Source organism: Gavia stellata, chromosome 11, assembly GCF_030936135.1.
Source record: "Gavia stellata isolate bGavSte3 chromosome 11, bGavSte3.hap2, whole genome shotgun sequence".
Classification (NCBI taxonomy): Eukaryota; Metazoa; Chordata; class Aves; order Gaviiformes; family Gaviidae; genus Gavia; species Gavia stellata.
In genome coordinates this window covers 20,352,427-20,379,215 of record NC_082604.1, presented here as the reverse complement: position 1 = coordinate 20,379,215, position 26,789 = coordinate 20,352,427, and the positions used below count along the sequence as shown (strand labels likewise).

The 26,789-nt window shown below is 41.9% G+C and overlaps 2 protein-coding genes across 2 annotated transcripts in view; one reads left to right on the top strand and one right to left on the bottom strand.

The window, feature by feature from the left end:
* Positions 1-26,789, bottom strand: part of MCF2L2 (MCF.2 cell line derived transforming sequence-like 2) — a 155,364-nt gene that overhangs the window by 62,430 nt on the left and 66,145 nt on the right. Inside the window, exons 14-15 of the mRNA XM_059822932.1 lie at positions 25,871-25,974; positions 23,066-23,154 (exon numbers count right to left, since the gene is read on the bottom strand). Coding sequence (XP_059678915.1) covers positions 23,066-23,154; positions 25,871-25,974 — 193 coding nt within the window. The remainder of the gene's footprint in view (positions 1-23,065; positions 23,155-25,870; positions 25,975-26,789) is intronic.
* Positions 17,356-18,885, top strand: B3GNT5 (UDP-GlcNAc:betaGal beta-1,3-N-acetylglucosaminyltransferase 5). Its single transcript, XM_009818702.2, has one exon. The coding sequence runs from the start codon at positions 17,659-17,661 to the stop codon at positions 18,793-18,795; it is 1,137 nt and encodes a 378-aa protein (XP_009817004.2). The 5' UTR covers positions 17,356-17,658; the 3' UTR covers positions 18,796-18,885.

Genomic DNA, 26,789 nt, shown 5'->3' with positions numbered 1-26,789 from the left:
CGGAGACTTAGAACAGCAATTAGCTAAGCTTTTATCGAGTCTCCTAAGGTATTTTTAAGATGTAAGTAACTTCGAACTTCTATAGCACTTGGAGTGCCCTTGCAAGACACTTTCCCCACATAGCACACCGCAGTCTCACCCTCACCTCCTCCTCGGCAGAGAGGAAGAGGAAAAAAAATAAATTGCAGCAATCTGGGACACCGGGAGTATGGCTAATCCCACAGGCACACAGTGCCGCCGGCGGGCAGGGTGTTTATCAACAGCGGGACATTTGAGAGGAGGACGGGAATCCAGGGCCGGGGCCGGAGCGGCTGCAGGGCTCGGCGCAGGGGGAGGAGAGGCGGAGCCCATTGGCAGCTATATGCTGCCAGTCAAGGAGCCGGCCCCGAGCGCGGGCTGGGCGGCCGGGCGCCGGCTGGGAGGGCGGCGGCGGGGCGAGCCCTCTTCCCCGAGGAAGGCAGGCAGGCGGGCAGGCAGGCAGCGGAGGAGAAGGCAGCTCGCTGTCCAGCTTTCTTGGTGAGATACGTGAATCTGTGCTGGGTGTCGCCCCGTCCCGTCCTCCCCCCCCCCCCCGCTTTCGAAGTGTGTTCGCTCGCAAAGAGCAGCCGGGTTGTTCGTTCCTCGCTTCTGTGTAAAGCGAGTAGCTGGGTGATTAAAAATAGCGAAAATGTGCTGTTTTCCTAAATGCTTTTTTCGCTTCTTTCCCTGGCTTCGGGGATTGTAGGAGCTGGTCTGTTCAGGGGAGGAGGGTCGCTCACTTCCCCGCGTTTCTGGAGTTGCGGTTCCATGCTTTGCACAGAGAAGTTTTCCAGCTGCTTTGTTTAAAAGGTTCCTGCTACAGACCGCATCCATTAACTCCCTACGCGATTGCCTTGCTCATGCCTTAAAGAAGGGTTTTGTCGGAGTTTGGGATTTCAAATTTCTGTGATAAGCGAGACCCAAACTTCAGTGCAGTTTTAGTGTCTGTTTTGTGTAGCCTTAGCAGGCAAAGAAGCAGATTTCCCCCCAAATCTCTGATCATTGTCTGGCAGGCGATTATATTCTGAAACAAAGCAGAAAAACCTCAGGAACTTTTTGTGGCCCTTTCAGGGTCTTTCTCATCCCCCGAGCCGTGGAGGGAAAACTCGCAGCCACTCGAGCATTGCGGTGAAATAACCCATTCAGAGCAGTGCTCTTTCCTCCCGCCCCTTGTTCCGGCCGCCTCTCCCGGGTTCCTATTTCTCCAAAAATTTTTTTTTTTCCCTACAGAAAAAGTGTTGGGTTTTTTTTTTTTCTTCCTCAACTGTTCCCACCCAAGAAACTCGCAAATCCGGCTCGGAGTTTCTCCGCTCAGCCCTGGGTTGCAACACGGGGACGCACTCCCCAAAGCGTTGGGGCAGCCCTCCGCCCTGGCCTCGTTAGCGCCCTAATTAGCGCCGGGAGTTCCTCGCCCCGCTGGAAGCAGCGCGGAGGCTGCCGGCCGCCCTGCCGCTCCCAAACTATTTTTGGGGACTCCGTAGGAAAAATCGGCTTGAGAGAAAGCCTTGGGCGAAAGGGGGAGATTCTGAACGCGTTCAGAAGCGACTTTGCGCTGAGCCTGCTTGTAAAGCTAAAAAAAGCCTCTTTTTTTTTTTTTTTTTTTTTTTTTTTAATCTGTGCTCTTGGCCGGGCGGTGGACTTTCAAACTGTGTAGGCTGGCGGCGGCGGACGGGCGTGCCCGGCTGCCGGCGGGGAGGTGTGCGAGGGGAAGGGCCGGGCCGGTTCCCTCCTTTGTTCCCCCGAAGGGGCGCCGGCGGCCGCATGGCTGAAAGCTCTTTCCTCTCCCCCTCCCTCTCTGCCCCTTTTCCCCCTCCCAGGCTGCTCCCGGGGCTCCGCGGATGCCCCGGGGGAAGGCGGGGTGGGGTGGAAGCTAACGATCGGTTCGCGCTGATTTCGGGATTCGCGGGGGTGCCGGGAGGCCGCTCCGCTGCCGCTGGGTGAGGCGCGGCGGCGGCGGCAACAACAGTCGGTAGCAACACCGCGGAGGCGGCGGGGGGGACCTCCAGCCCGCACCAGTGCGAGCTTCCCAGTATTTTCGAGCCTCCCGGGTTTCGAAGGTTTCTGGGAGAGCTTGGGATGCTCTTGGCGCCGCGCCGGGAGGCGGGTGCGGGGCGCGCGGGGCAGAGCCCCGGGCTCGGCGGGGCCGGCTGCCCGGGGCTCCGGCTGGAGGACGGGGCGGCGGGGGCCCGAGGAAAGGGGTGAGTCGCATTGGCTCACCCTCGCTGTAGGGAGCGTAGGAAACGGCTGAGGTTTGTAGGAGAATTGCTTCTGAGCAAGTTCTTGGAGTCTCTCTAGAGATGGGAGACTGGCTTTACTCCAGTGTAAGCAACTAAATTCAGTGCAAGGCAATGATAAAAAAAAAACCTGTAATGCTGCTCTGGCTACGCAAAGCAGTGGAGAACTCGGTACGTGCTGCTTTCTTGTGCTGCAACATCCTCAACTAGTGACTGCCGCGGCTTGTGCCTGAGGATCTCTTAGCAGTAGTGTTGGAACTACTGGTGCAACTGTTGAAATCTATTTTGTATGATGCTCTCTTGTTCTCAATTCTCCTCCCCACTTCTTGCATTTCTCCTAGCAGTTGGGAAGGGGAGAGGATGGGGTTAGCGAAGGGATAGATTATTTTTTAAAAGGGAAAATAGTTATATTCTAAGAGAGGATAAATGCCAGCTTTTTTTCTTTTCCTTGTTGACCAGGGCATGAGACATTAAATCACTGTTGATAACAACAGCCATGGAATATTCTAGCAGTATTCCAGAAGGCTGGGCTGTCACATAGAGCTGGATGTTGCTCTGGTATTACGGGAGTTACTGGTTGTTCTGCATAGAACTAGTTTCATAAGAGCCCACCATCTGCGATATACAGAAATGTAGTATCTCGGTGAAAATGCGGGCTTTTTCACTGGTAAGGTTTTGGGGGTTCTTTTCTGCTTAGAAATGTAGTAGCAGTATCTGCTTACTAATTCTGTTCTACTGAGTGAATCAAAACTGTACCATTTTCTGCTTTCTCCAAGATCCTAAATTCTTGAGAAGCAAACTGGTTGCTCGTGCTGCCCAAAGCAGTAGTTGGGACAGTCTCTCTGACATCTGGCCGAACTGGAGTAGTGAGTACTGAAGCTAGGAATGGTAATTCATCTACAGATTAGGGAGAAGCATGCGGAAAACCCTGCAAGTCGTTGTGTGTCATTTGAAATGCCAGTGGCTTATGTGTTCGGTGTCATTCTGCACCTACAGTGTTATGGCATCTAGGATGTACTAAGTATTGCCTCATCTCCCATGGTTATCAGTCTATGCCTGAAGAATTGTCTAGGTAATCCTTTAACTTGAAGATATGCTTACTAAAGGTACAGAAGTACTGAGAGGTTCTTGTTGTTGGGAAAATTTACTGTGGTTTTGCTGTTACTGCAGTAGGTCTGCTGGGCCTTGGAACTGGCAGAAAGTGGTGGAGGGAACCAGAAAATGATGGATTAGCATTGCACTACTAGCTCTTCCTTCCGTATGGCTTGTGGAGTCTAGTAAAGTACCTTCCTCAGTGTCCTAGGACATGCACATCTCAAGTGAGGCTATCTGATTATTCAGCAGACCTCAATAATAATTAACGTTTAAATTCCAGTGGAAAGCAGCATGGTCCACCTGAGTCAGGTTGGCCAGAAGCGACAGCAGGATTTTCCACCCATACAGAAGACATTGTGTGTTTGGACTCTTTGCAATATTTGGGAAACTGTGGTCCAGATCCTGAACTGAGGTCTGTGCATTCCTGAGTCTTCAAAGCCTGAAATAATAGTCATGGACACTTCAGAGGTTTCCCCTCTGAAAATAGGATGTTTGCCCTTGGCAGCAAGGGGGGGAATGTTATGGAAGGATCTTTGAAAGGTGATGCTTGACTTAAATTCTATAGTCAATGGGGAAACCACCGCAACACATGGAAATAGGATGATGAAACATATGGAAAAAGGGTGATGAAACAAGCCCTTTGCTTTGGAACTGCAGCTTTTGAGAATGAACCTGTACCAGTTCTGACGTTTACCTGTTGCTTGGGTGGCTACATAGGCTGATCTCCAACTTAGATGGAATTGTGGCTTGGAGATGCTACTGCTACATGCCCAGATAACTCAGGACATCTAACAGATCCCAAGACTGCTTAAGCAACCTGTGTGGGCAGATGACCTCAAAAGAAGGGAATGTTGTTTTAAGGGAAAACAACTTAGTTTGAAGGATTGTTGAAGAGGGACATACGTCTACATATAGCTAAGACCACAGACTGTAGGAGTTCTGCCATGTAGTGCAGAACAAGTTTGCTTGCTGCAAACTAGTTTAATGAGGTCAAGCTTGACTGTCTTGGTACTGTCTTCAGATTGCTGGATGTAGTCTTAAACTTGAATAAAAAGTGTGTGTTCACTCAAAACTCCCAGGAATGCTGCCATGTTCTGAAGGTACACTGTCACCTTTCAGGTGCAGCAGCAACTCAACCTCACCAACTCAGGTGCAGCAACTTTAAAATAAAGAACTCCTTTTGTCAACACAGATCATATTGTTGGAGGTGCTTTGGGACATACTGGCAAAGGAGGGGATTTTAGCTAGTCCTCTGCATTTAGAGCGGAGGAAACTTGCTTCAAATTGAACTTACTTTTGGCCCAGGAAGTTACTCTCTGCTCACATTTCCTTTCCTGCTGCATCCTGCAACTTTTAAGTTTCTTCCAGTTTCACTTCTGTAAGAGCTATGCTGATTGACTTAAACTGGCCTTTTGTCTTGGGCAGGAAACTTAACAGCTTTTCTTATTCTTTGAATTGTTACTCATCATATATCCCAACAGCCCTTCCCCCTGTTAGTTGTGTTTTTCCATGGGATATGAAACAGACTGAGGATGGATGGATTTTCTTCTACTTGACTTGGTTAACTAAAGGAAGAATAGTCTTTCACTTCACACTGTATACTGGGGCATGTAATCAATGTGTTTTATTGTTAAGACTAGACAAAGCGTTTTCACAACTCTTCTTGTAACTTTCCTGACTTCCCAATAAAATATTTATTCACTACATTTTTAGTAGGAAACAGTTATACTAGGTAATAGGGGTGGCAAAGATACCATACTTATGACTAATTATTTTCTGAGGTACTGGCTGCTTTGTCTGCAAGACCCGAGTCAAGTCCTGTGGTAGTTACAAGTACTCATTTTTCTATTGCGTTGTTCTCAAAGCTCAACTTTCTAGAATGATCAGGCTTCTTTAGTGGATGTTTTTGTTTTTCCTTCTGCCTTAAGTCATCCCTGTCTTGTAAGCTTCTGCTCCCATCTTTGTAGCTTCCTTCTAGAGTCCACAGATTGGTGTTTTGTGGTCTGTCTCCCAGTGAATTCCATTTGTAGTTTCTGTTTCACTAAACTGTCCTCACAGTTCTTAGTCTGGTGCTATGTGTATGCTAGCACTGTATGTAGTTCAGTTACATTCTTGGCCTTATATTAGTCTTGCACAGAAGTGTGTGTGTATACAGACACACATACATACAACAGACAAATATTTTTATATATATCAAAAATATTTTTTTTACTGGCTCTTGATGTTATTAAATAGTGTGACCTACTATCCATTTCTCCTAAGCAGAGACAAGTACTGCTGGTTAAATGCAAATGCACAAGTTCCTTCATTTAATTTACAAAGGCTGTAGTCTTAGAGAAATCTCACTGCTTATTAAACATGTTGGGAGTGTTTTGCAGCTCCTTTGTTTGACTTTTCTTATCTGATTTGAATCTTGAAGCTAGGCCTGAGGAATTCTTTGTTTAGTCCTCTGTTCTGTGGCTTGTTGTGGCCAGTGACTTGTTAGCAGCTCTCAGTGAGGGTACTTCAACTGTGGTAAGCTAGAAACTGCAGGATGCTGTTCTTAAGTTGCTGCAGCTGACTGTATTGTCATGTTTCTCATAAGTGCATGTGGGTGGTGTTGGTTCTTTTCGCTTTTCTGCCGGGAGCCTGTGCTGTTCCTGCTCCCCATATTTCATAACAAAAAGCAGATGAGTGTCTCCTGTTCAATCCCAGGCCTTGTTGCATTGCAGAAAAGGCTGTAAAAAGGCCAAAAATCTCCTTGGTTCCCACAAAAGTTAGGAGAGGATTAATAGCATTCATCCCACCCAGTTTGCAGGCAGGCTTAAACAAAGCCTTGAACCGCTATTATTGCAGCCAATCTGCAGCTCCTTTGTATATGCTGAGGTGGTTCTCGAGCCAATTCATAATAAAATCGGAGATGTTTATGCCTTTCTGGCTTGCTTGAAACAAACATGGAGACCCCCAATATGTATGTAGGAGCCTTTTGTATTGAATCTGTCTTAACTTTACAAAGAACCAACAGCTTTTGATGTGAAACATGACTGTCTTAAACTATTTTAAAATGTGAAAACTACATTAAAGCCTTGAAACTTACGTAGTCATGTAAAATAATTGAAATAGACCTTAGCTTAACATTTCACTACTGACCTAAAGGAAGCGGTTAGCTAGCCATATGAATCCAGATCTCGTGCAGGTGCTAAAACAGCGGTGATTTCTGTCAGTAGCTGTTCTTGCAAATGCAGAAAACATTCTCCTCTCTAGTTCTTTTTGGTGGCCAGCTCTTCCAGTACACTTAGCTTTAGCAAAACTTTCTTTGCTGTTGTCTTTAACCCTCTCCCCAAACTGACAATTACTCCCCAAGAAGTGGTATCTTTTGATTTAGATAGAGATTGGAAAGCATGAGCCTAACAGGTTTGGATGGTATCTGTTTGTTTGATAGGAGTTTGACTTTCATCAAACTACATGTACCTCTTAACATAATGCTTCTAGTATGTTTATTCAGTTTCAACTTTAAAACTTAAAACTATTTGGGGGTTTCTCATTATGCCGGTGAAGACTGTGTGAATGCTTTCAGAATTGCAGTCTGGAAGTTAGGACTTAGGCAAAATGGACACTGTGGTCCGTTTGCATTTCTAGATAATAATTCACCTAAAGTTGGGGTGACTCTTTAATTGAATTCAAGGTGCTGTTTATGTAACTTTAAAAATGTAAATTCTTTAACTTCTGTTGGTGTATCTTGAATGACTAGTACTTCATGCTTTATAGAAAATACATATAGTGTGTATATATATAGACTTTACTTTTACACTGCATTTGCATGTGTTGAAACAGTTTTAGCAAATTAGTGCTGAACTACCCTAAATGGGAATTAATCTCCTAAGAAAATAATTGAAGTACAAATGCTAAACAAGAAGAGACTATAGAGAGAAGTCAGATAGGCTGCTTGCTTGATTCAAATAGATTAATTTCCTACTAATGAAAGAAGACAACCCACTAGATGAGATTATCCAAGAAGCAGACAGGGTTATTAATAAGTCTCCTCTTCCCTCAGCATCGAGTAGAATACAACCTTTTTCTTTCAGCTTAAGAGTTGCTGGCAGCTATGTACAGCAGTGAACAGGAGGGGGTGAGAATGAACAAGGCATGATTCTGTTAAGAGCCAAGGGAACAGAGTGTGCAATGACTATCTGTTCTGAAGTGCATTTAGATCTGTCAGTGTAAGGAAAGCTAAAGTAGATCTGTTGGTGTAAGGAAAGCTAAAGTGACTTAAGCAATGTTTACTCTCGGTGATCTTAAGAGGAGGGCTTTGAAGTGTTGTGGCAATGGTAGCTCCACTGCATTTGATAGGGTGATGACCCATTATGGGTCATCTTAAAGAGGTTCTCTTCCTCATGATTTTTCACTCAGCAGAAAGCTCATCTTTTAAATTTAATTATATATGCAGATGCTTTCTTAAATAGAAGTATTGTTTTTCTCCATAGAGCTGCTTCTTTTCTAGGCTGATCCTATAGTTGCTTTAAGAGGACTATCTTAAATTATTAGGAGACCTTTGTGTATAGGTGTGTGCTTTGCTTGAGGTACATCTCTGTGCATGGTGGATTCAGTCTAGCATTAGACCTTGTGCTTTCCGGGTGTGTATGTTTGGTGGGGAAAGCATGGCCTTGAAACTGAAGACCTGGATACTTGCCCGGCAACAGAGAAAATTAGTTTGTACTGTCTAGTATCCTTGTGCATAGGATTAGGGCGTGATTTGCTCCTTAATTTCTATAATGTGTCTAAAGAACTGAAACACAGGCTATGTTCTTGACTGAATGACTTGGGTCATCTAAGTGGAAGAATTTTTAACAAAAATGATGTTGGTTCTTACTGACCAGGTACTGTTAGGATGGGAACAAGCACTAGTGTTCTGCAGGCCAGCTTCCTCAAACTCTCGTGTATGTGGTTTGCAGGTAGACAAGTAAACCTGCAGACTTATCTCCCAGGGCTTTACTTGTAGGTTTGGGAACATAAACTACTGCAGGAAAAGATTTGATGCAGAAAGGGGTGATCCAGGGCTGCTGTCATGCTCAGATGTATATCGAGTATAAATGGTATCAGGATAGTAAGTCAGCATGATACTTGGCTCAAGTTAATAAGCCATGCTTGAGAGAAGCAAGTTTATGCAGCTGAGCTGATTTGGGAAGTCTAGATGGGATGATCCTCTGCTATGTGGACTCTTGAGTTCACATATCTCTGATCTGTGCTAAGTTAAATCTGGAAAGGAGAGAAGTAGTCTAATAGAACACTAAAAAACCCCACCAGTTCCTGTACCCTGTAAGTTAAAAAAGTCAAGTCAAATACTAGTTAATTGTAACATGTTTTATCACCATTGGTCTAACTGAAAGGGGGAAAAAAAACAACACAGTGCTTTGTCTGGCACAAGAAAACCCTGCATTCTAATCTGCAAATTGAACTTCTCATTCGTCTGTCTTCCTGCCTTAGTGCCTACATGCTAGTGACATGTGTGACATCTGAATTTTGACTGTGAAGTCTTGCTGCAATATGGGAGAACCATCTGGAGTTCAATGCTGAATTGGGATCATAGGCTAGAGTATTGTTTGAGGCAGAGGGATAGATAGGCTGGAGAGCAGATGAGAGAATATTTACTCTCAAATTAAAAACTTAAAACATGGAACTAGGATAGCAAAGTCTAGCATGGTTTAGAAATGGCCATGGTACAACAGTGTTAGCCTTCTGTTTAAATGACTCCTTCATACACTTTCTAACTCACTGTATTTTTTTGAACGTATTCTTACTAGGCAAAAAAAAGTTTCAAATTGAGGCACCATAGAAAGGCAACTTAAACTAGTCTTGCAATTAGTTGTGTCAGTCTTAAATTGGACTTCCTCTCTTAGTTTGGCAGCTAGCATGGAAAAAAATCTGCTTCAGATAGTTGTTCAGCTTGATCTTCAGGTATCGCCTGTAGACTGGAACAGAAATCACCTTAGGTTTTGGGGAAAACAGACGGGAAATAACATCTCTAGATCTAGCTACAAATAAATATTTGAATGGGCTTACTTTTGGGCAGCAGAAAGAATTGCTGATTACGTGGGGCTGTGATGTAGCTCTTCAACTTTAACATGCTATGAAACAGGGATTCAGCATTAATGTGTAACTAGAGAATTTGCGTTCTCTTGTCTTCCAGTGGTGAGCTTTGGACTGGATCCTTAACTGCTTGATGCTTCACAATTGCTTTCTCTAATATGGGGAAAACAGTTTTCTTCAACCTTCAGTTTTGGTCAGCCTTCAGCTCAGAGCTTGCCATGTGTAATGGGATGTCCTTTTTGCAAGGTTGTCCAAAATACGCTTTTGTAAAGAGGTGGATACACTAATGTGGGATAGAAAGCAGTGTCAAGCTAGCCCTTTTTGTAATGCCTTTTGTGGTCCTCGCCCACTTTTGCAGGCAAGGTGTATTTATAATATTCTGAGATTAAGTGATATATAGTCACTAGAAAATTCTTTACACCACTTGTACAGAAGCTTCCAGATAAGGTTCCAAACACAAACAGAAATGATCTATTATAAAATTGGGGGTGTGGGGGGTGTGTGTGTCTTTCTTGAGGCTATAAAAAGTCTCACTCTGAAGCAGAAAGACTAGTGCTGTGCGAATGGTTTTGATACTTGAGCTCTGCCATCCACACCCAACAGGGTAACATTAACAGCTGCAGTTAATGTGTGCTGCACCTTTGCTGCATATTTTCGCCTTAGTATATGGGAGTTGAAAGGAATGTGTACCAATCTTGCATCTCTTTAAATACTGGCACTGTAAAAGTGAACTTACATAAATGCAGTCTGCTGTTCAATATAGCATTAGAGCTCATCACCGGCATCTGCCAAAACAGATGCGATGGGTTGTACAACAGGTACCATTACGGCCTTTGTAGCTGTGTCTTAGAGCTCTGACTTGCCTCTGTGGAAGTTAAGTACTTAACTTAGTCACTCTTACCAGAAAATGAAGGTGCATAGCCTCAATCATGTAGATTCATGTAGATCAATAGCCAGACTCTGAAACTTCAGAATATTATCCTTACTGTACAAAGCACTGGCTCTTTTCACCCAATCTGCTGCACACCAAGCAAAGAATTTCATGTTGGTGCTTGTGTGTGTTGTGCAAAATCCCTTGAACTAAATTGCTCATATTTTGAAGGCTTTCATTCTGGAAAACACAGTCCTTCTAGCGTGTATGGGGAAGAGTGTCCAGTAGCTAAAGCAGGTTAAAGCAACTGAAAATCGCAGTCTAAATGTAGACTGGTGCTTGAAAGATGTGGTCCTGCTCCTCACCTGCTATCTGCACAGTAGCTGTTTCAGGGAACTGATCCTGATGAAAGCAACTTAAGAAGGCAAGTCTGTCCATTCTGGCAGATGTCTCCATTTAGATTTGCTTGTAGCAGCTGGGAAGCTTGCTGCTCCATTTTAGGGGCAACTGAAGAAATCACTCTCTTCCTTTCCACCCAATAGTTACAGCAAGTGCAAAACCTCTGTAGAAACTAAATCTCTATTGGCAGTTAGCTGTTTCCTGGTGGTGTTAAGCACTTAGAACCTGTGTCTGCTTCCAGCCCTGAAGGAATTGAAATGCTTTAATCAATTGCCATCTAATGCTGTGCCATCCTTTGGATTTCTCTGCCAATTAACACTTCAGAGATTGCCCCAGCACTTAGAAGTGTTACACAACAATGAGAAGCAGCAAGTGGTCACAGCTTTCAATGTATCTTTCTTTTCTACATGCTGCTGTAGTTTTTTCTGATACAAGGAGAAAGCGCTATACTTAAATGCCTATGGTTTGGTGGTTTTTTTGGTTTGTTTTTTTTTTAAGGAGATTGCTCTTGATTGAGCAACTTCAGAATCATTTAAGGAGTTTATGTTTTGGAAGGTGTTGGATGTTCACCTTCTGAAAATCGAGTGTCTGTTCAATCTGAGAAGCCCTCAACGCATACACAGAAAAGTGTCTAAGAATGCTGATTCTACCATCCCAGGAAACTGTACCCTGACTGCAAGTTGCAGGCAAACTAAAGAACTTGCAGGCAAAGCCTGCATATGAGATTGCAGAAGATGGGTTAAATATTCTTGAAACAAAATTTTCAAAGCTACTGTCAGTCATCCCTGCATTAATGCTCCTTATTGACGCAACATCCATGAGGTGACTCTAAACTTTTCCTAGATCCTTATAGCACTAGACTGTTTCTTTCTGTTAATCCCATTGTCATTGTGACAACGCTTTCCTACAGGATAACTGTCCAAACTGACTTCCATTTCTCACCGGTTTTGTACAGAACAAGTTGTAACAGTGGAAGTTTTGACATTACTTGAAATTACTTTCTTTACAGGTTGTGTGCTTGTGCTTTCTCCCCATCTTGGTGCTCGTGAACCCTGTAGGAAGGAAGCTTAGCGAAGTACCTTACTGCATCTTTTTTTCCTTAAGGTGACCTTCTGTCACTATGGCAGGAAGTCCAAGGATTGTCAGGGGTGTAACTTGCTCAGTGTTCCTGTTCAGTTTTCTTTTGTGATACAGCTCATATGTCAGAGGAACTTGAAAATTAATTTCAAAGCAACTTCTTATAAGAAGTTCTTCAAATGTTGTGGAGTGAAGAAGGAGGACATAGGCCGGGGTAGAGATGACAGCATAACTTGTGAAGACATGTCAGCAACGGAAAAATGGTAAGAGGAACCTGGGGTACATAATCTTGTATCTAAAGCTGTAAGCAGCAATGTCCATTTAGGCTTTGCTTCCATTAACTTAGGCACATACTTTCACGCTTTAGTTAGTCAATCAGAAGGGAAAATCTTAATAAACATGTAGTTTTGTGTTTTGATGGCTTATTTGATGTGCTAACTTGACTAGATTTCCTCTGGTCTTTTGGTGCAAGTGGTACATAAATCAGTACTACTGGAGATGGAAGAGTTCAATTTCATAGGAATTATAACTGTTTAAATTGCTCAGAAACCAAACGTTACAAAAAAGTTTTTAAATCCTACTTAATAAGCAAAACTCTCAAACATGCCAAAACGTGGTTTTTGAACCCTGTAGCTCCTTTCTAAACAGATTTTGAAAGCTTCAAGAAAATCCAACCCACTAGTAGGATTGTCTAATTGTTACACTAGGCTTGACAAATCTGTCTGAATTTACATCCAGGCAGTGCTAATCTTAGTCCTGGCAGCTTTAACTGCAGCATGTCTGCTTCTGTTGCCTCTGTGGTTGGGCACATTCCTTAGTGCTGTAGAAGTGGTGTTGCAGCTTAGGTCCATGTGACATTTAAAGTCTTCCAGCAGGATGGAGCATCTCTGCAATGTGCCTTCTAACCTGGACATCCCACACCACTATCAAACAAGCTGATCTGGAGTAGCTCATGTGACAGGACTATCCTGACTTTAGACCAAAAGCCTGTCCTAGGGCTTCAAGTTTTCTGTGATAACACAGAGCCTGGTAGTAGCCTTACAATTGAAAAGACTGAAAGCTTTAGAAAGAATGTGTGTTACATCTGGTTCTACAAAAGCAACCCTTGAGTCCTGTTGTGCGCTTAGGTTAGGCTCTAGATAACAGCTTGACCTGAATCAACCACTTTAGGATACTTCTTTCAGGGTTTCAGCAGGTTGCTTTTTGAGGGGAAGAGGTTGGGAGGAGCTGAATCTGGCTTGTTGAGCAACTACATAAGCTTGAGAGCTGTTGCAAGCTGTGGAAGGTCAGTGTGGTGAGAGGGCAGGGTTGGGGGAAGAGTGAGTGTAAGGCTGTCCCCAACTGGCAGCAGTAAGCTTTTGATTGAGCTCAACCATCACATGGAACTGCACCCTTAAACTAAGTGGTTCTTTGGCATAGCCAAGGACAAGACACAGATGTAGAGATAAGCAGCTCTTCAGAAGACTTCCATCTGAAACTAGGTAGTGTTTGAGGTGTTCTTTCTTGTAGGTCTTCTGAACTTTCTTTATCCAAGAGTTGTGTTGACGTGAAAGGGACAGTTGCTACAAGCTGATAGTAAAAATTGGTTCTATTTAAAATAGTGTTTCCTGGAATATCATGCATTGCCTGGGAAAGCTACCTGTGATCTAAACTTATCTTCTGTCCTAGGCAGACGGACTGAAAAATAACTATACATTATGATCTTTGTTCTAAAATACACGTTATGTAGGGATGTGGTATATTGAATCTATTACAGATTAATTGAAGCCCAGCCTGTGTATTGTACCACATGACAAAATTTGTAGCTGGGAGTTGTGGGGTGTTCTCTCTGGGCAGTCCTAGTTGGTCTCTCTTGGGTTTAGGTTTTTATCAGGGTGGTGGTAGTTGGAAAAAAAATCTCCATGTTGGAGTGTCTTTTGTGTGAAAGTTGTCTCTTCGTGGTTCTTCCCGTGAGGCTCTGTCTCTCTGGTGTTTTGTGTCTGAGGTGTCTCTGTGTCTCTTTAGGGTCTCTCTTGTCTGTCTCTCCTCAGTGGACTTTCCAAAACTGCTCTACTTCTATCCTGAAATTAACTTCACACTGACTTTTTTCAAATATTGACTTCTGTGGACATTTAAAGTAGCTCCCTAAGGATCTGCTTTTCCACAGTGCTCACTCTACAAACTATGCTAGCTCTGCTTTCATCCCAGAACATATACTGATGAAACATACAGAATTGTAAACAGTTGCTACATTCAAAGGACAGCCATGCTTGTGGTAATACTGAAAGGCTAAATAGAAACCCCTTTAGGAGAGATAGGATTGCTGCAGGGTGAAAAAAACCTTGCAGCTGGGGGAAGACCATGTGCAGTTGTGAATCTTAAATCTACCGGAAAGGAAGGCAGCTACAGGAACTGTGTATGGGTGGTTGGTTGTCCCAGTCTCTCTCCAATCTCAGAGTGTATCTAAAAGCTTCCAAGCCACAAGTAAGAAAATGCACACCAAGAGGTAAAACACCTTAATTATGGTCAGAAAAATGACTGTCAAGCATGGTTTTATCTCTGGTCTATGATGTTCCCGCTTGCTAGGGAGAACACATTGATGTGTTGGGTTTTTTTCTTCTCAGAATTATGAGAATCAGTTGGCAGTGAACAGCTCCTGTGGTGACTCAACCTGTTCTGTTAAGGGAAGGAGAGCATGACTAAGCCCAAAGGATGGGTGTAGTAAATGAGCTATAAAGAGTTCTGACAATGAAAGAGGCTCTACTTGTGCATTGGCACCTTCAATGCAAGTCTCCGGGCTTTTTTGGAGGGAGATGGGGGGTAGGTATAGGCCTCTTTAAACTTCATTAGTATTCTCATCTATAATTGCATTTTAAAGTTTTACCTGAAGGGTATGTTTGAGGAGGATTCTGAACAACTTCTGTCTACTAAAGGTTGATTTAATTCACCTGAACTAGATCAAGGAAACGACAGGCTACATTGTTCTAGCCTTAGTCAGTTGATTTTATGGCTTGTTTTTTCTTCAAAGAAAAGCTTAAGTTTTCTTTCCAGCATCTCTGACTTCCAGGAGGGGGGTGCTAGGGAGCAGAAAACTTAGTCTATGTGCAGCTCTTGTTCCCTGCTATCGGCTCCATAATTAAAGCTGTTTCCACAGTGACTTCTGTGTTTCAGGGTTTTTTGTGTTTAGGGTTTTTTTTCTTTTCTGGGGGCTTTTATTCTTCCCTAGTGGCAATAACTGTCATTTAAGTTAGTTTCACCACTAGCTTTCAGTGACCTCTGTTGCTTTGTATTTGTGGTGTTGATTGTTGTCTCCTTTTACCAGATGACATGGGCAATTGCTGACTGTTGCCAAAACATGTTATCCAAGTGTAACCTAAAAAAGTTGTATTTGGTGACTAGGATTCCTGTGTTTACCAAGGTAAACTTTGCTTCAAGTGGTTAAATATACTGCCTCATGCTCTGTTTACTTTCAGAAAAATCAGTCAGCTGCTTTTTTTTTTTTTTTACTTTGTAAACTTAATTGGGTGAGATGATGCTGCAGCGTTTGTGATAACTGGCCGACTTCATGTAGGGTACAGATTTTTGGAAGAGAGGACAAATAAGCATCTAGTTCAAAGGGCAAAACCAGAACTTATCCTCACTCCCAGGAAGTAGGGGGTATCCTCAGACCCACTCCTCCAAAAGGAGCTATCAAATATCTGGATTTCTGTAACACTCCAGCTTGTCTGCATCTCCGTGCTTCATCTGAAACAAGAGTAAGCTTTGCAATAGCGTTCTGTTGTAAAGTTGCTGAGTTTATAACTCTGAGGTGCATTGTTTAACTTCATGTTTCTAAAATAAAAAGGGTTTAAAATGATACTATAAAAAGTGCTGACTGACTTATTCACCAAACTGCCCATACAGCTTTTCTGTTATGCATTGCAATCTGCAAGCCTCAACTGCACCAATACACGGTTTCCATTTTGAGCAGCCAGTCCCCTTCCTGTGGTGGATAACTAGACCACAAAATTGCTCCAAGTTTTCTTATCTCTGTATAGTTTGTTGAGTTCTCATCGTGCTATCTAGTTGCAAGACCTCGAATGGGTAAAACAATCTCTCAAAACGTTTGTGTTGCACGTAACTTCTAACATCATAGTGATAGCTTGTGTTCTCTTCAGGAGTTGTGTTTCCGTGGAAGAAGTGCTTAGCTAGTGGGGTGCCATTCCTTATGGTGCTAGTCCTACATTTCTGGCATGACAGAGAGCTCACTCTGTTCCCGGGTTTGTACGGGACGATCAGGTAGCTGCTCCTTGGGGTGGTGGTTGTTTAGTAGGCAGGCGAGAGAGCTCCGGCTACAAGAACTGAATTTTACAATCTGCAGGGCAAGAAGGCTGGACTTGGGTGGCTTTTTGTGCTTTGGATTCTTTACTTCACTAAAACGCTAGCAGGTAGCAGAAACAGTAGCCCTGCAGTGTTAGCTCTCGGGTCTTAACAGGTGTAGCTGTGGTAGAGGGGTGTCTATCAGAAGAGTCTGTCTGTGGGCCCATCTGGTGTAGCTTGCTGCATAACCTGCCTCTTAACCTTAGCTTGGGTTACAAACAATCTTTATCTGCACCATCGGCTAAAAAGTAGAGGACCTAAGCTGGTATGTGGGATGTTTGGTAACGGGTGCCGCTGGAGCACAGTTGTACTAGCGGCGCTTTTCAGCCAGCCTCAGGCTGGCCGTGGAAGTCAAACGGCTGCTTCTCTTCAACAAGCCAGTCCGTGGGGTCGAGGCGGGAGACCAGTGCCGCCCGCGGGCTCTATGGCCCCGGGGCCGGGAAGGTGCTGGATGGGGCCGTTGCGGCGCTACCAGGGCTGGGCAAGGGAGGGCCGATACGGGCAAGGGGACGACATGGAGGTGGCGCCTTCTCTCAGGGCGGAAGCGGCGGCCCCGTGAGGAGCCGGCGGGGGACTGCGCTGAGGGGCGGGCGGCCGTGCCTGGCCTGTGCCCCACCGCCTTCAGCCAGACGGGAGCGAGGGCTGCCTTGCTCGCCTCCTCCCCGGTCGGCTCCGGGCCCTTCTCGCAGAGAGCCTGGTCGAGGGGGGCGGTGGTGAGGGGAGGGTGGCAGCGCTGGGGCCTGCGGTGGCAGTGAGGGAGGTGAGGCCTGTCCGTTGGGGTGGCCCGGCGGTCCCGCCTCCGGGAGCAGGCGCAGGTCTCTGCGTGGGTCTCGCTCTTTAACAGGCTGCCCAAAGCCAACTTGTAAACTTGGTCGCTTGTAGGGTGTGGCTTCCCTCCTAGCTTAAAAGAATTAAACAAAATGTTGTAATCCGTTGGTTAAAGGCAGTGGGTTTTTCTAAGAAAGAGTTTCTTGTGACAGAACTGAAGCCTCTGTGTCAGGTTCCCTTTCTCCTTCTCTAGCCTCCTGCAAGCTTGCTCTGGGCCACTGACAACCTCTAACTTGCTGCCAGTTTCGGGGGGTTGTGTGTGTCTCTGTGTGTGTGTGTGTAGGTGGGTGGTGATGGGGAGTGTCCGAGTAGTCAACTCATTTCCATGACCAAACCTAAAACCAGATGCGTTAATAACACTCACCAAAGCTTTTCTCCTCTCCTCCTTTACAATCGGTAGGTATTCATCTTCATGAAGGAAAGAAACACATGAGAAGATCCAATTTAGAACTGTAGCGTTCACTTCAAGATGCCCCAAAGGGAAAATACTCATCTGCAAGTCTCATCTTTCAAAACTGTCTGCATTCTTTCAGTCAAAGGAAAATGTTTTTTGAGAAAGATGACTGAAATCTGTGAACAAAGCTGGCTTTACAAGGATACTGCATGAAAGACAATATGCCTTACAAGGGACACTTATCTTGAAGGGGTGACACTGTGCTCTTAAACTAAAACACAGGCACTGTAAAAACACTGATCTTCAACAAGAATAAGGATTATAGAAACTGCATCAGAATGTTTGTTAGTCCCAGAAGAGTCAGAAGATGCCATTTTTTGCAGATATTTGCCACTTGCTTCATACTGTGTCTCATGATTTTTTGGGGACCATTTGATAATCACATTGTGAGCCATATGAAGTCCTATTCATACAGATACCTCATAAATAGCTACCATTTTGTGAATGACAGCCTGTCTATCAACAGGGATAACTTGGACAGAGTATCAGGCTACCAGTACTTGATCAATCACAGAGAGAAATGTCAGCAGCAGGATGTCCTTCTCCTGTTGTTTGTGAAGACTTCTCCTGAAAACCGTCATCGGAGGGATGCAATTAGACAAACTTGGGGTAATGAGAAGTATGTTCGTTCTCAACTTAATGCCAATATTAAAACTCTTTTTGCTTTAGGACGACCAACAGATCATCTGCAGCAAACACGGCTGCAAAGAGAACTTCAACTGGAAGACCAGAAATACAATGATTTGATTCAGCAAGACTTCTTGGATACTTTTCACAATCTTACTCTTAAATTGCTTTTGCAGTTTAGCTGGGTGAATGCCTACTGTCCTCATGCCAGGTTCATTATGTCTGCAGATGATGATATATTTATCCATATGCCAAATCTTGTTGCTTATCTCCAAAGTCTAGCACAAATGGGTGTTCAAGATCTCTGGATTGGTCGTGTCCATCGTGGATCCCCTCCCGTAAGAGACAAAAGTAGCAAATACTATGTTCCATATGAAATGTACCAGTGGCCCTCTTATCCTGACTACACAGCAGGAGCTGCATATGTAGTATCGAATGATGTAGCAGCTAAAGTATATGAGGCTTCACTGACTCTCAATACAAGTCTTTATATAGATGATGTTTTCATGGGTCTCTGTGCCAATAAAATGGGAATTGTACCACAATATCATGTATTTTTTTCTGGGGAAGGAAAGGCTCCATATCATCCCTGCATTTACAACAAAATGATGACATCTCATGGACACACAGATGATCTTCACCAGCTCTGGAAGCAGGCTACAGATCCCAAAGTTAAAAAGTTTTCTTCGGGAATTTGGGGTAGAATATACTGCAGACTAGTCAATATTGTGCTTCTCTGTAAACTATACTATGAGGACACATATCCTTGTTCAGCTGCATTTTCTTAATACTTGAATATCTGTGTTGAAAATCCACTGAGCCAAAACAGAGCAACAACTTTTTAGCTGTTTATTCAAAATATACGTAAACATGGAAAGAGGTAAAACTTAAATGTGAATAGTTGGGGGTGGGGGGGGAAGATGGTCCCAAATTCTGTTCAGAAACTTACTGGAATAGCTCTCCTATTGTATTGCAACTTTTTACATTGTAGCCTGTTTTTTTCACACTCTTCAAGGAATGCAAGTCTGGATTAAATGAACTCTAATGGACTCGACTTCTAGACTTTGAAATGCTTGGTGAAAACATCTGTGCTTTGAACTTGTCAGTAAGTCTTAAGTTTTTTCTAAAAAGCTATTTGAACTAAGGCACATGATTAAAAAAAAAATCTACTATATCAAAATGGAGTAGACCTTTCAAAACACGAGGAAAATAGAACTTCTGACTTGATGAATGAGACTATTGCAGTAGGTTAAGGCAATGTGAATTGGTTACAAATATTCACCATTTCTCAGTGCTTCACAGAAAGTAAGTCTGGACCTGCACAATTGACAAACAAACAGTGAGTGCTAGAGTGAAGACCTGCTACAACCTTTTTCTCAAAGCTCCCTAAATTTTTGAAATAGGGAAACAGTTTGAGTGCCCTCTTCCTTTGTTACTTAAAACAAGCAAGTAGGTCCCTTTAGACCAGGACTGAACTTGATAAAAATCAAATGTTACTCATGTAACTGGTTTTGCTATTTTTTCTCTGCCTTCTGAAAACTGAAGCAGTATATTGAAACAGTCCAACCTCTAATAAGCAAATAAGCTAAATGAGTTTTCTGTTAACAATGCTTCCACTTTCCAATATTCATGGTTCTAAAGGTGAAAAGCAAGCAAAAGTCCCTGAGAATGTTACTTATAGCTAATTTGAGGCTGCTGAAGACTTCAAAAAGCAAAATTTCATGCTTGTACTAACAAAGAGAGAAGGTATTTTCTGCACAAAGTTTGACTTCACAGTGAAGGGATAGGGAGATGGTGATCCACAGAAACTCGGTACACAAATCGAAATCACTAAAATATTCCTCCTGAAGTCTTAAACACAAGATTGTCTTTAAAATTTCAGGGTAGCTTGTGTCCACAAAACCCTGTATCTTGAATATATTTCAATGTTAATATTGCCTGCAGGAGGAATACCTGTGCATTGTAAATCAGGATAGAACTAAGTGATGCTCAAATTTCAGCCATTATGAGTTGTACTGTGGTGCCATATAAATACTGCAGAGAACCCAAGTTCTAGGATGTCTGCAGTCTTGTCTTGTATAGCTCAATAATGGTGTTTTCACAGACTCTCAGGACAGGTATTTTAGTTGCTAATTGCCAAACTTGTGGTAGCTCTTCCTGGAGTGGACACACAGCCCACACAAGGTACAGTTAGATATTGTTTGTGAACTGATTTGATGCTGGAACAAGCTCTAGTGTGGGTAGTGTCAGAAAACTACTCGCAATAACAACGCGAAAGCTCAGAAACTGTCAAGCATCTGTTGGAAATGTGCTAATTACAGGAGCAATACTACTTGCTTTCTGTCTAAGGCTAGCCTTTTTCTTCTGCCTGAAGTTTCTCGCTGTGTGGAGCAGTCACGTACTTGATCTGTGTCTTCTGACTTTACTGTACAACAACTATGCAGGACTTGGCAGTTTTAAGCTACAAGAAGTAAACTTTTGTTTAAGTAACTGCTACTGCTCTTGGAGCTGTGCTGCAGGTTTTAATGGTTTGCATGGCTAATGGAATATGTTAGCATAGACAGAATCCAGGAGTGAGTTTGCTGACTGTTCTGCAAGCTGCCATTTCAGATGGATGGTCGGTATGTAGCTACTGGAATTAAGTGAAATACATAACTTTCTATAATTGGTTTTCCAGAAGGAAAAGAATAAGAATCCTAACTGGATCTAAATGTTGGATATATAAAGAGCCTACAAATAAATCATTTATCAGTGTCAGAATGATGGAAGAATGTAACGCTATACTTAGAAAGAACAAATCCAGTTCCTGTTCTTGCCTAAACAGATTGATTATAGTACTGAGGATGTGTGGTTTTTAAAAGAAAAAAAAAACAAACACAGGACAACCCTAGATCTGCATAACCTGTTGGCTTATAGAGAAATAAATGCACATAAAGAGAAAGTAGTAATCTGTACTGAAGGAAAGTTGCTTCATCAGATCTCTGACCTGTTGTGAGCCATTTAAATAAATCAACAAGCTGCACAGCAAAACTGCAATACTAGAAAAAGCCACCCTGTTCACTGTAGGAAAAGAGGGTCTTCATGTGCAGTATGCAACTGAAATATACTATTAAGACTACAATTTTTCCAGCATAACTATGTGTTGGGATTTATTGTTTTCACTGATACAAACAAACGTAAAATAATTTTTAAGTAGCTTAAACTTCTACAGGGGGATGACCTAGCTAACATCTAAAACACTGCTTAAATGTAGTTTGCCATTATCTGAAAGTCACTTTTGACCATTGAAATATTTTGTTTTACAACTGGTTTGAGTTTTGTTTGGATTGTTTCTTAATCTTAAAAAGGCCTAGATGTTTGTAGTATGCATTTTCTTTTGCTGCAGTGAAAAGAAGTTGCCTGTTGAATAAAAAGGAACGCATGAAGGCACTCCTTTCAAAAATGGAGATGCTAGAAAATTTCTTATTTTCTGGTTCTAAACACTGATTTAAGATTTGTACACATTTATCTGGAACCTTTTTTAACAATAGTCTCGGTGCTCCAGTGCAGGGCTGTCAGGTTTTACTTCTACAAATAAAATTGTATCAGCCTGAATGGTCACTCCTCATAAAGAGTTTGACATTGTTGCACAGCATATTTAATGCTAAAATTGTTTTTACCTGTTTGTTTGGTTTGCATCAGTTTCCCTTTGATATTACTAATTTTTATACAAAGTATTCAATATTTATTCTTAAACTTTGCTCTGTACCACAAAAAGACAATTGTTTTGTAAAATTTGTTTTGAATAAACAGACTTATTTCTTTTAAAAAAAACAACACAACAAAGGTAAATATCTCTTGCTGTTTTCTTTGTAACTGACAGGCTCAGCTCTGATGCTTTTGCATACTATTCTGAGTTCCCTTTTATGAGAGGACTTCAAGCTGCTTCCTCTGCTTCCTTTCTGTTCTACCTTGAACCAAACCTTTTGTGGAACAAAAGGCAAAATTGGTGTTCCCAAGAAAGGAGACAGCCCAAAAATTCGTTTACCAAGCTTCTAGGTCTAAAGTTGTGTAAAACTGCCAGATATTAGAAGCTTAACCTGTTAACATTGACTCCAAATCTGTGTGTTCTTTTTAGGCAATCATTCCTCAAGAGATGTGTATCTGTCTAAATAAGTTTTATTTCAGATCATACTTTGCACCTTCTAAAAGCTAGCTGATGGTTTGGAGACCAGTCATCGTATTTTTCATAGGATATAATTAAATTCAGGTAGTAATAAGTTGCGTTTTTGTATATGTCTCCAATTTGTCTAGCATAATGTATCAAGCTAGTGTTTATAGAAATGTAGTGTTTTGCGTCAAGTATCTTCAGTGTATACCTGTGTGCGATGGAGGCATAATGTAAGCATAAATTATCTAAATCATACTGAAGAAGAGAACAAAGGAAATGAAGTCAGTGAGGATTGTGGGATTTGGCTTGTTGCAGGGTGGGTTTTGTTGTATGGGTTTTTTTGTGTTTAATTGCTCCCTTTTGGCCTAGAAACAGTGCAGTTCCAACTAAATTAAACTGGGTTTGCTTGGTACTTTCTGTTAAACTAAATTACTTAAAGTATTTGGTGTTTTGGAATACATCATTAATAACCTCTTTCTCAAGACTTTGTAGAAAGGGAGAAAAGATTATTGCTTGCATTTAGAAAAACAGAAGCTTCTCAGAGACATAGTCAAATATTAATATCCTGAACCCAGTGAGATGATCTTTAATACTGCTTTTTTGTAAATACATGCAAGGCTTGTTCTAATGACTTCTTTTCTCATGTCATGTAATTAATGCTTCTAAGAAAAAAAAAAATTGAAAAAAAAAAAAAACAAGCCCCCAACCCAAAACAAAAGATAAATCTTGCTTTTGCAGCTGATAGACTGTATAAATGCATGGCTGTAAGCATTTCAGTGACTTCATTGTGTCTAATTATTTATTAATTTTAGTGAACTTCAAAGAAGTCATAAAGAATGTACTATCAATGCAGTTATGTGCATTCTAAGAACAAACAAAACGCTACTGGCTCATGAGTGCAGCCTTACCTCCTCCTTGTTGACAAGTTCTCGTCACTTTCACTCATCACCAGGACTCTGCTAGATCCCCCTTGACTAGCTTCATGCATCACTTCAATCTGAATAAAAAGTACATATTAAAAGTGAAAATACTTAATTGCTGATATTTTTATTTAGAGAACTTTAACTCTTTAGGTAGGATCTGGGTTTTTTTATTCTTTTAGTCTAGTAAGTCACTGGACAAATTTAAAATAATTGAATTCTAGATGTGCTGTTTGTAAATCAAGAATACCTCCTCTCTCTATTTTTCTACTTCCTTGTCAGTATTGGCATGGGAGGCATTCTTGACTCCAGGCAAAGTCTTCATGTTCTTCCACCACAGAAGGTGAATTATCTCCTTATGTAGATAATTACAGGCATAACAGCCTGTTCTTAGACTCTGAAAAACAATTTTTTTTTTTGTTTGTTTCCTCCCTGAAGCCAACCCAAAGACTTCACATTTTCAGAGTTCTTTGTACAGTGCCATACAGAGAAGTCTAGGGACTGTCTTTTGCCTCTGAGAAGTGTCTTTGTACTAGTAGCAGTATTACATAAGACAGCTCATACCCTCAAATACTGAGCACAGTATATGTGTGCAAGGGCTGTCCCCAGGTTGAAATGGACTGGAGCTTTTTACGTAATATTTTGATAAACATTAACCTTCTTCCTTGTCCAGTCTTGCAACATTGGATCATTTCAAGTGTGCTCCAGGCAAGTTTTAAGCAGGGTTTTCCTCCTTTTGCCTGCAGTTTTAAAAGTATCTAGCACTTCCTTGGGCTTACTCAAAGGCAATCTCTTCAAATTCAGTAAGACAACTCAGTTGCTGAGTATGCAGTTAATCCAAGCCAATATCTAAACTCCAGTAGACAGTCCAGAGTCTTTAAGTTCCTGAGCACTTTAATTTTTAAGGGCTGATTGTGTGGGGGGAAAAAAAGCAGTGACCTGTCTTATATTCTATATAGATGAATTATTTAGCTGGTTGGTGATGGAATCCATTAATAAACTATCCTCATCTGAACTATTATCAGAACAAATAAAATACAAATTTTATAGCAACAAGGGGAGGGAAGGAGAGGGCATAATTTGCACTGTCATCTTGGAAAGTAGATTTTACAATGAATGAATGGTTATTTTTGTAAAGCTTGTACTATGTTGTTGCATATACCTAACTAGGTGGGAGGAATGCAACTGATTATGTGCATTACTGATGAGAATAAGACTAATTCCAAAGTCACTTTCTGGGAGTTCAGACAAAGGGGAGACCAGCTGTATGTTCCTGCTGATAACTAGATCTTATTCTGTGCTTCTTGCTGAAGTTGTCGGCTGTTTTTCCCATATTAGAAAATGGACTGAATTTAATTTTTGCTTTTCAGCTTTAGGGAAATAAAGGTCAAACGTATGAGCAAGTCAGGGGTATGGATAGCAGAAGAGTTGGGTTGAAGTAGCTTGCATTATATCGAAAGTTAAAATTAAATAATAGAGTTGTGCCAGGTAGACACTTGATACATTTTTAGCTTTTTGTGCCTCAGGGTAACACTATTCCTCCCCTTCTCCCCCCTAAATATTCCTGTGTCCCCAGGAAAAAAAACAAAGAAACGAAACCCCAAAACAACTGGTTCTGCTCTGTGTGGAATTTCTGCGCTAACAGGATTAAACCAGTTTTAGATACTTAAACCAAAGAGGCACATCCATGTGTGGCTGTTACTGGTGTAAGAAGTGCTAATGTAAGAGTTTCATTCTGTAAATTACTCATTAAAAAACAGAATACTGCTTCAGTGGTGGTACTCCTATCCCTTTCACAGGGATATTTGCATGGTCTAAACGCAAACATTTTAAGTAAGACAAATGTGGCATTACTGTAATATGACAGGGGAAAAAAAGAAGTCTGGTCTCTCAAAGTGGCTATTTCAGCTAGCTTGGGCAAATGAAAAGTTTCAGGATGCAGCTGCACTTCATCTTAGTTACAGAAATTGCAGATGAATGAAGTTTCTGGATTCTTCCGTTTCCAGTCTTAAAATACTCGAGGGCCAAACAGCTGTCTTGATAGCTCGTTATCCCAGTCAGTCTCTACAGCTCAAACAAAAGACTCTCTGCTGTAAGGGCAGGGCTCTTCAATTCTGTAAGGCTTGGGAATAGGGAGGAAAGGATAAGGATGTCCAAAGAGTCCTATACAGAATCAATAATGCAACAAATCTCATCATAGAGAGACAAAAGCAAAATACATTTCCCTGAACCGTAGTTGCCCATGCAGCAACAGGTAACAGTGGAATTTTTCTTTGGTGTTTTGTTAGTTTGTTGGTTTATTTTTAATTATTAAATGTCTAGTCTTTCCTCCTTTGCTTAGCAACTACACTTAGAAAATATTTAAATGAGGAAAAATATATAACTTCGTAAAACCCTGAAAACATCTTAACTTCGGAGGAGCTGGAATAAGATTCCAGTTTTAGAAACAGAATAGTTCATATGCTGTAAGGAAGGATGGGCACTTTGGATGCACTTTAATGTATTATTTTTGGACATTCTCTCCATGTTTCCCCTTTCATCCTTTGAAAGTGAGTTCTACTTTAGTGTAACTTGGTTTTCCATGTACATGAGCATAAATCTTTTTTAACACTGTCATCTGAGTAACTTTCAAACTGCAACATGAAGTGTAAAAAAAAAACCAAACGCTTAGCAGAGAATTAACTTATAAATGTTCAATTTTTTTAATTCCAAGTATAAATATGTAAGTCTATATTTATGTTGTTTTGAGTTCTCTCACAATATGGGATGTCCCCAAAACACAGATACTCCTACCTTAATTCCACCTTTAGTCTTCTTAATGTTTTTCTTTTTTGATAACTCTACTTCAGAAATTGACTTTGGAGGGCAGGAAATTTCTGTGGACCTCCTGTTGGTAGCTGAAGGAGTCAAAAAGAAAGTAACATTAGAAAATGTGTGCTAAAAGTTGAAATCCTATTTCCTAATAAAAGCAATGAGCAAAGATCCTGTCAGATCAGTGGTAACTGAGACCTGGTTTAAAAGAACTGAATTGTGGCTGGAGTGGTGAAGGACCAGCTGGCACAAGGGATGGGCTACGTTTTCAGTGCTCCACTGTGTCTCGAATTGGCACCTACAGCTCCACGCTGTAATGACTACTTTGGTTTGTCTTCCTCCCTGGCAACCATCAGTAGGGTAACATAGGTAAATGTTAGCCAGCTGTATCAACAGGTGGGTAAGTTTCACTTGCATAGTTTTTTCAGCTCGGGTGTTGTTCCTTGTGTGGGTTCCCAAAGAAGGGAAATTTTGGTTCTGGTAATGGTTTGCTAATGTCAGATTATAAAGGATCATTCCCTGTAAGGTTTGATCACATGAACAAGTCTCAAAAGAGTAATCATACAGGTGTTCAACAAGTCACTGTGACCATGTATGTAATGACAGTGAATCCGAGGAAATTATTTTAGAATATGCTCTGTCACGTCAGGTTTGTCGGGCCTTGCAGGCTCTGTAAACCACAGCTGACCATGAGCTGTCTAATGCTACTAGAAAATCATCCTTAACAGCTTAACCGCTTATCCTGAGATTGCTGTCCAAAGAAAAAGTTTAGGATGAACTGAGGAGTCATACATTTGGCTTGTGTAGAAAATAATCTGTTACAGTTTGTATCTTTGTTTTAAACTGATAATGAGTTCACAGAGCATGTTATGTAAGTACAAAGACAGTGCTCTCCTTTTTC

What these genes read in the sequence shown, in the direction of transcription:
- B3GNT5 (XM_009818702.2), top strand. Translation starts at nt 17,659, where the DNA reads ATGTTTGTTAGTCCCAGAAGAGTCAGAAGATGCCATTTTTTGCAGATA.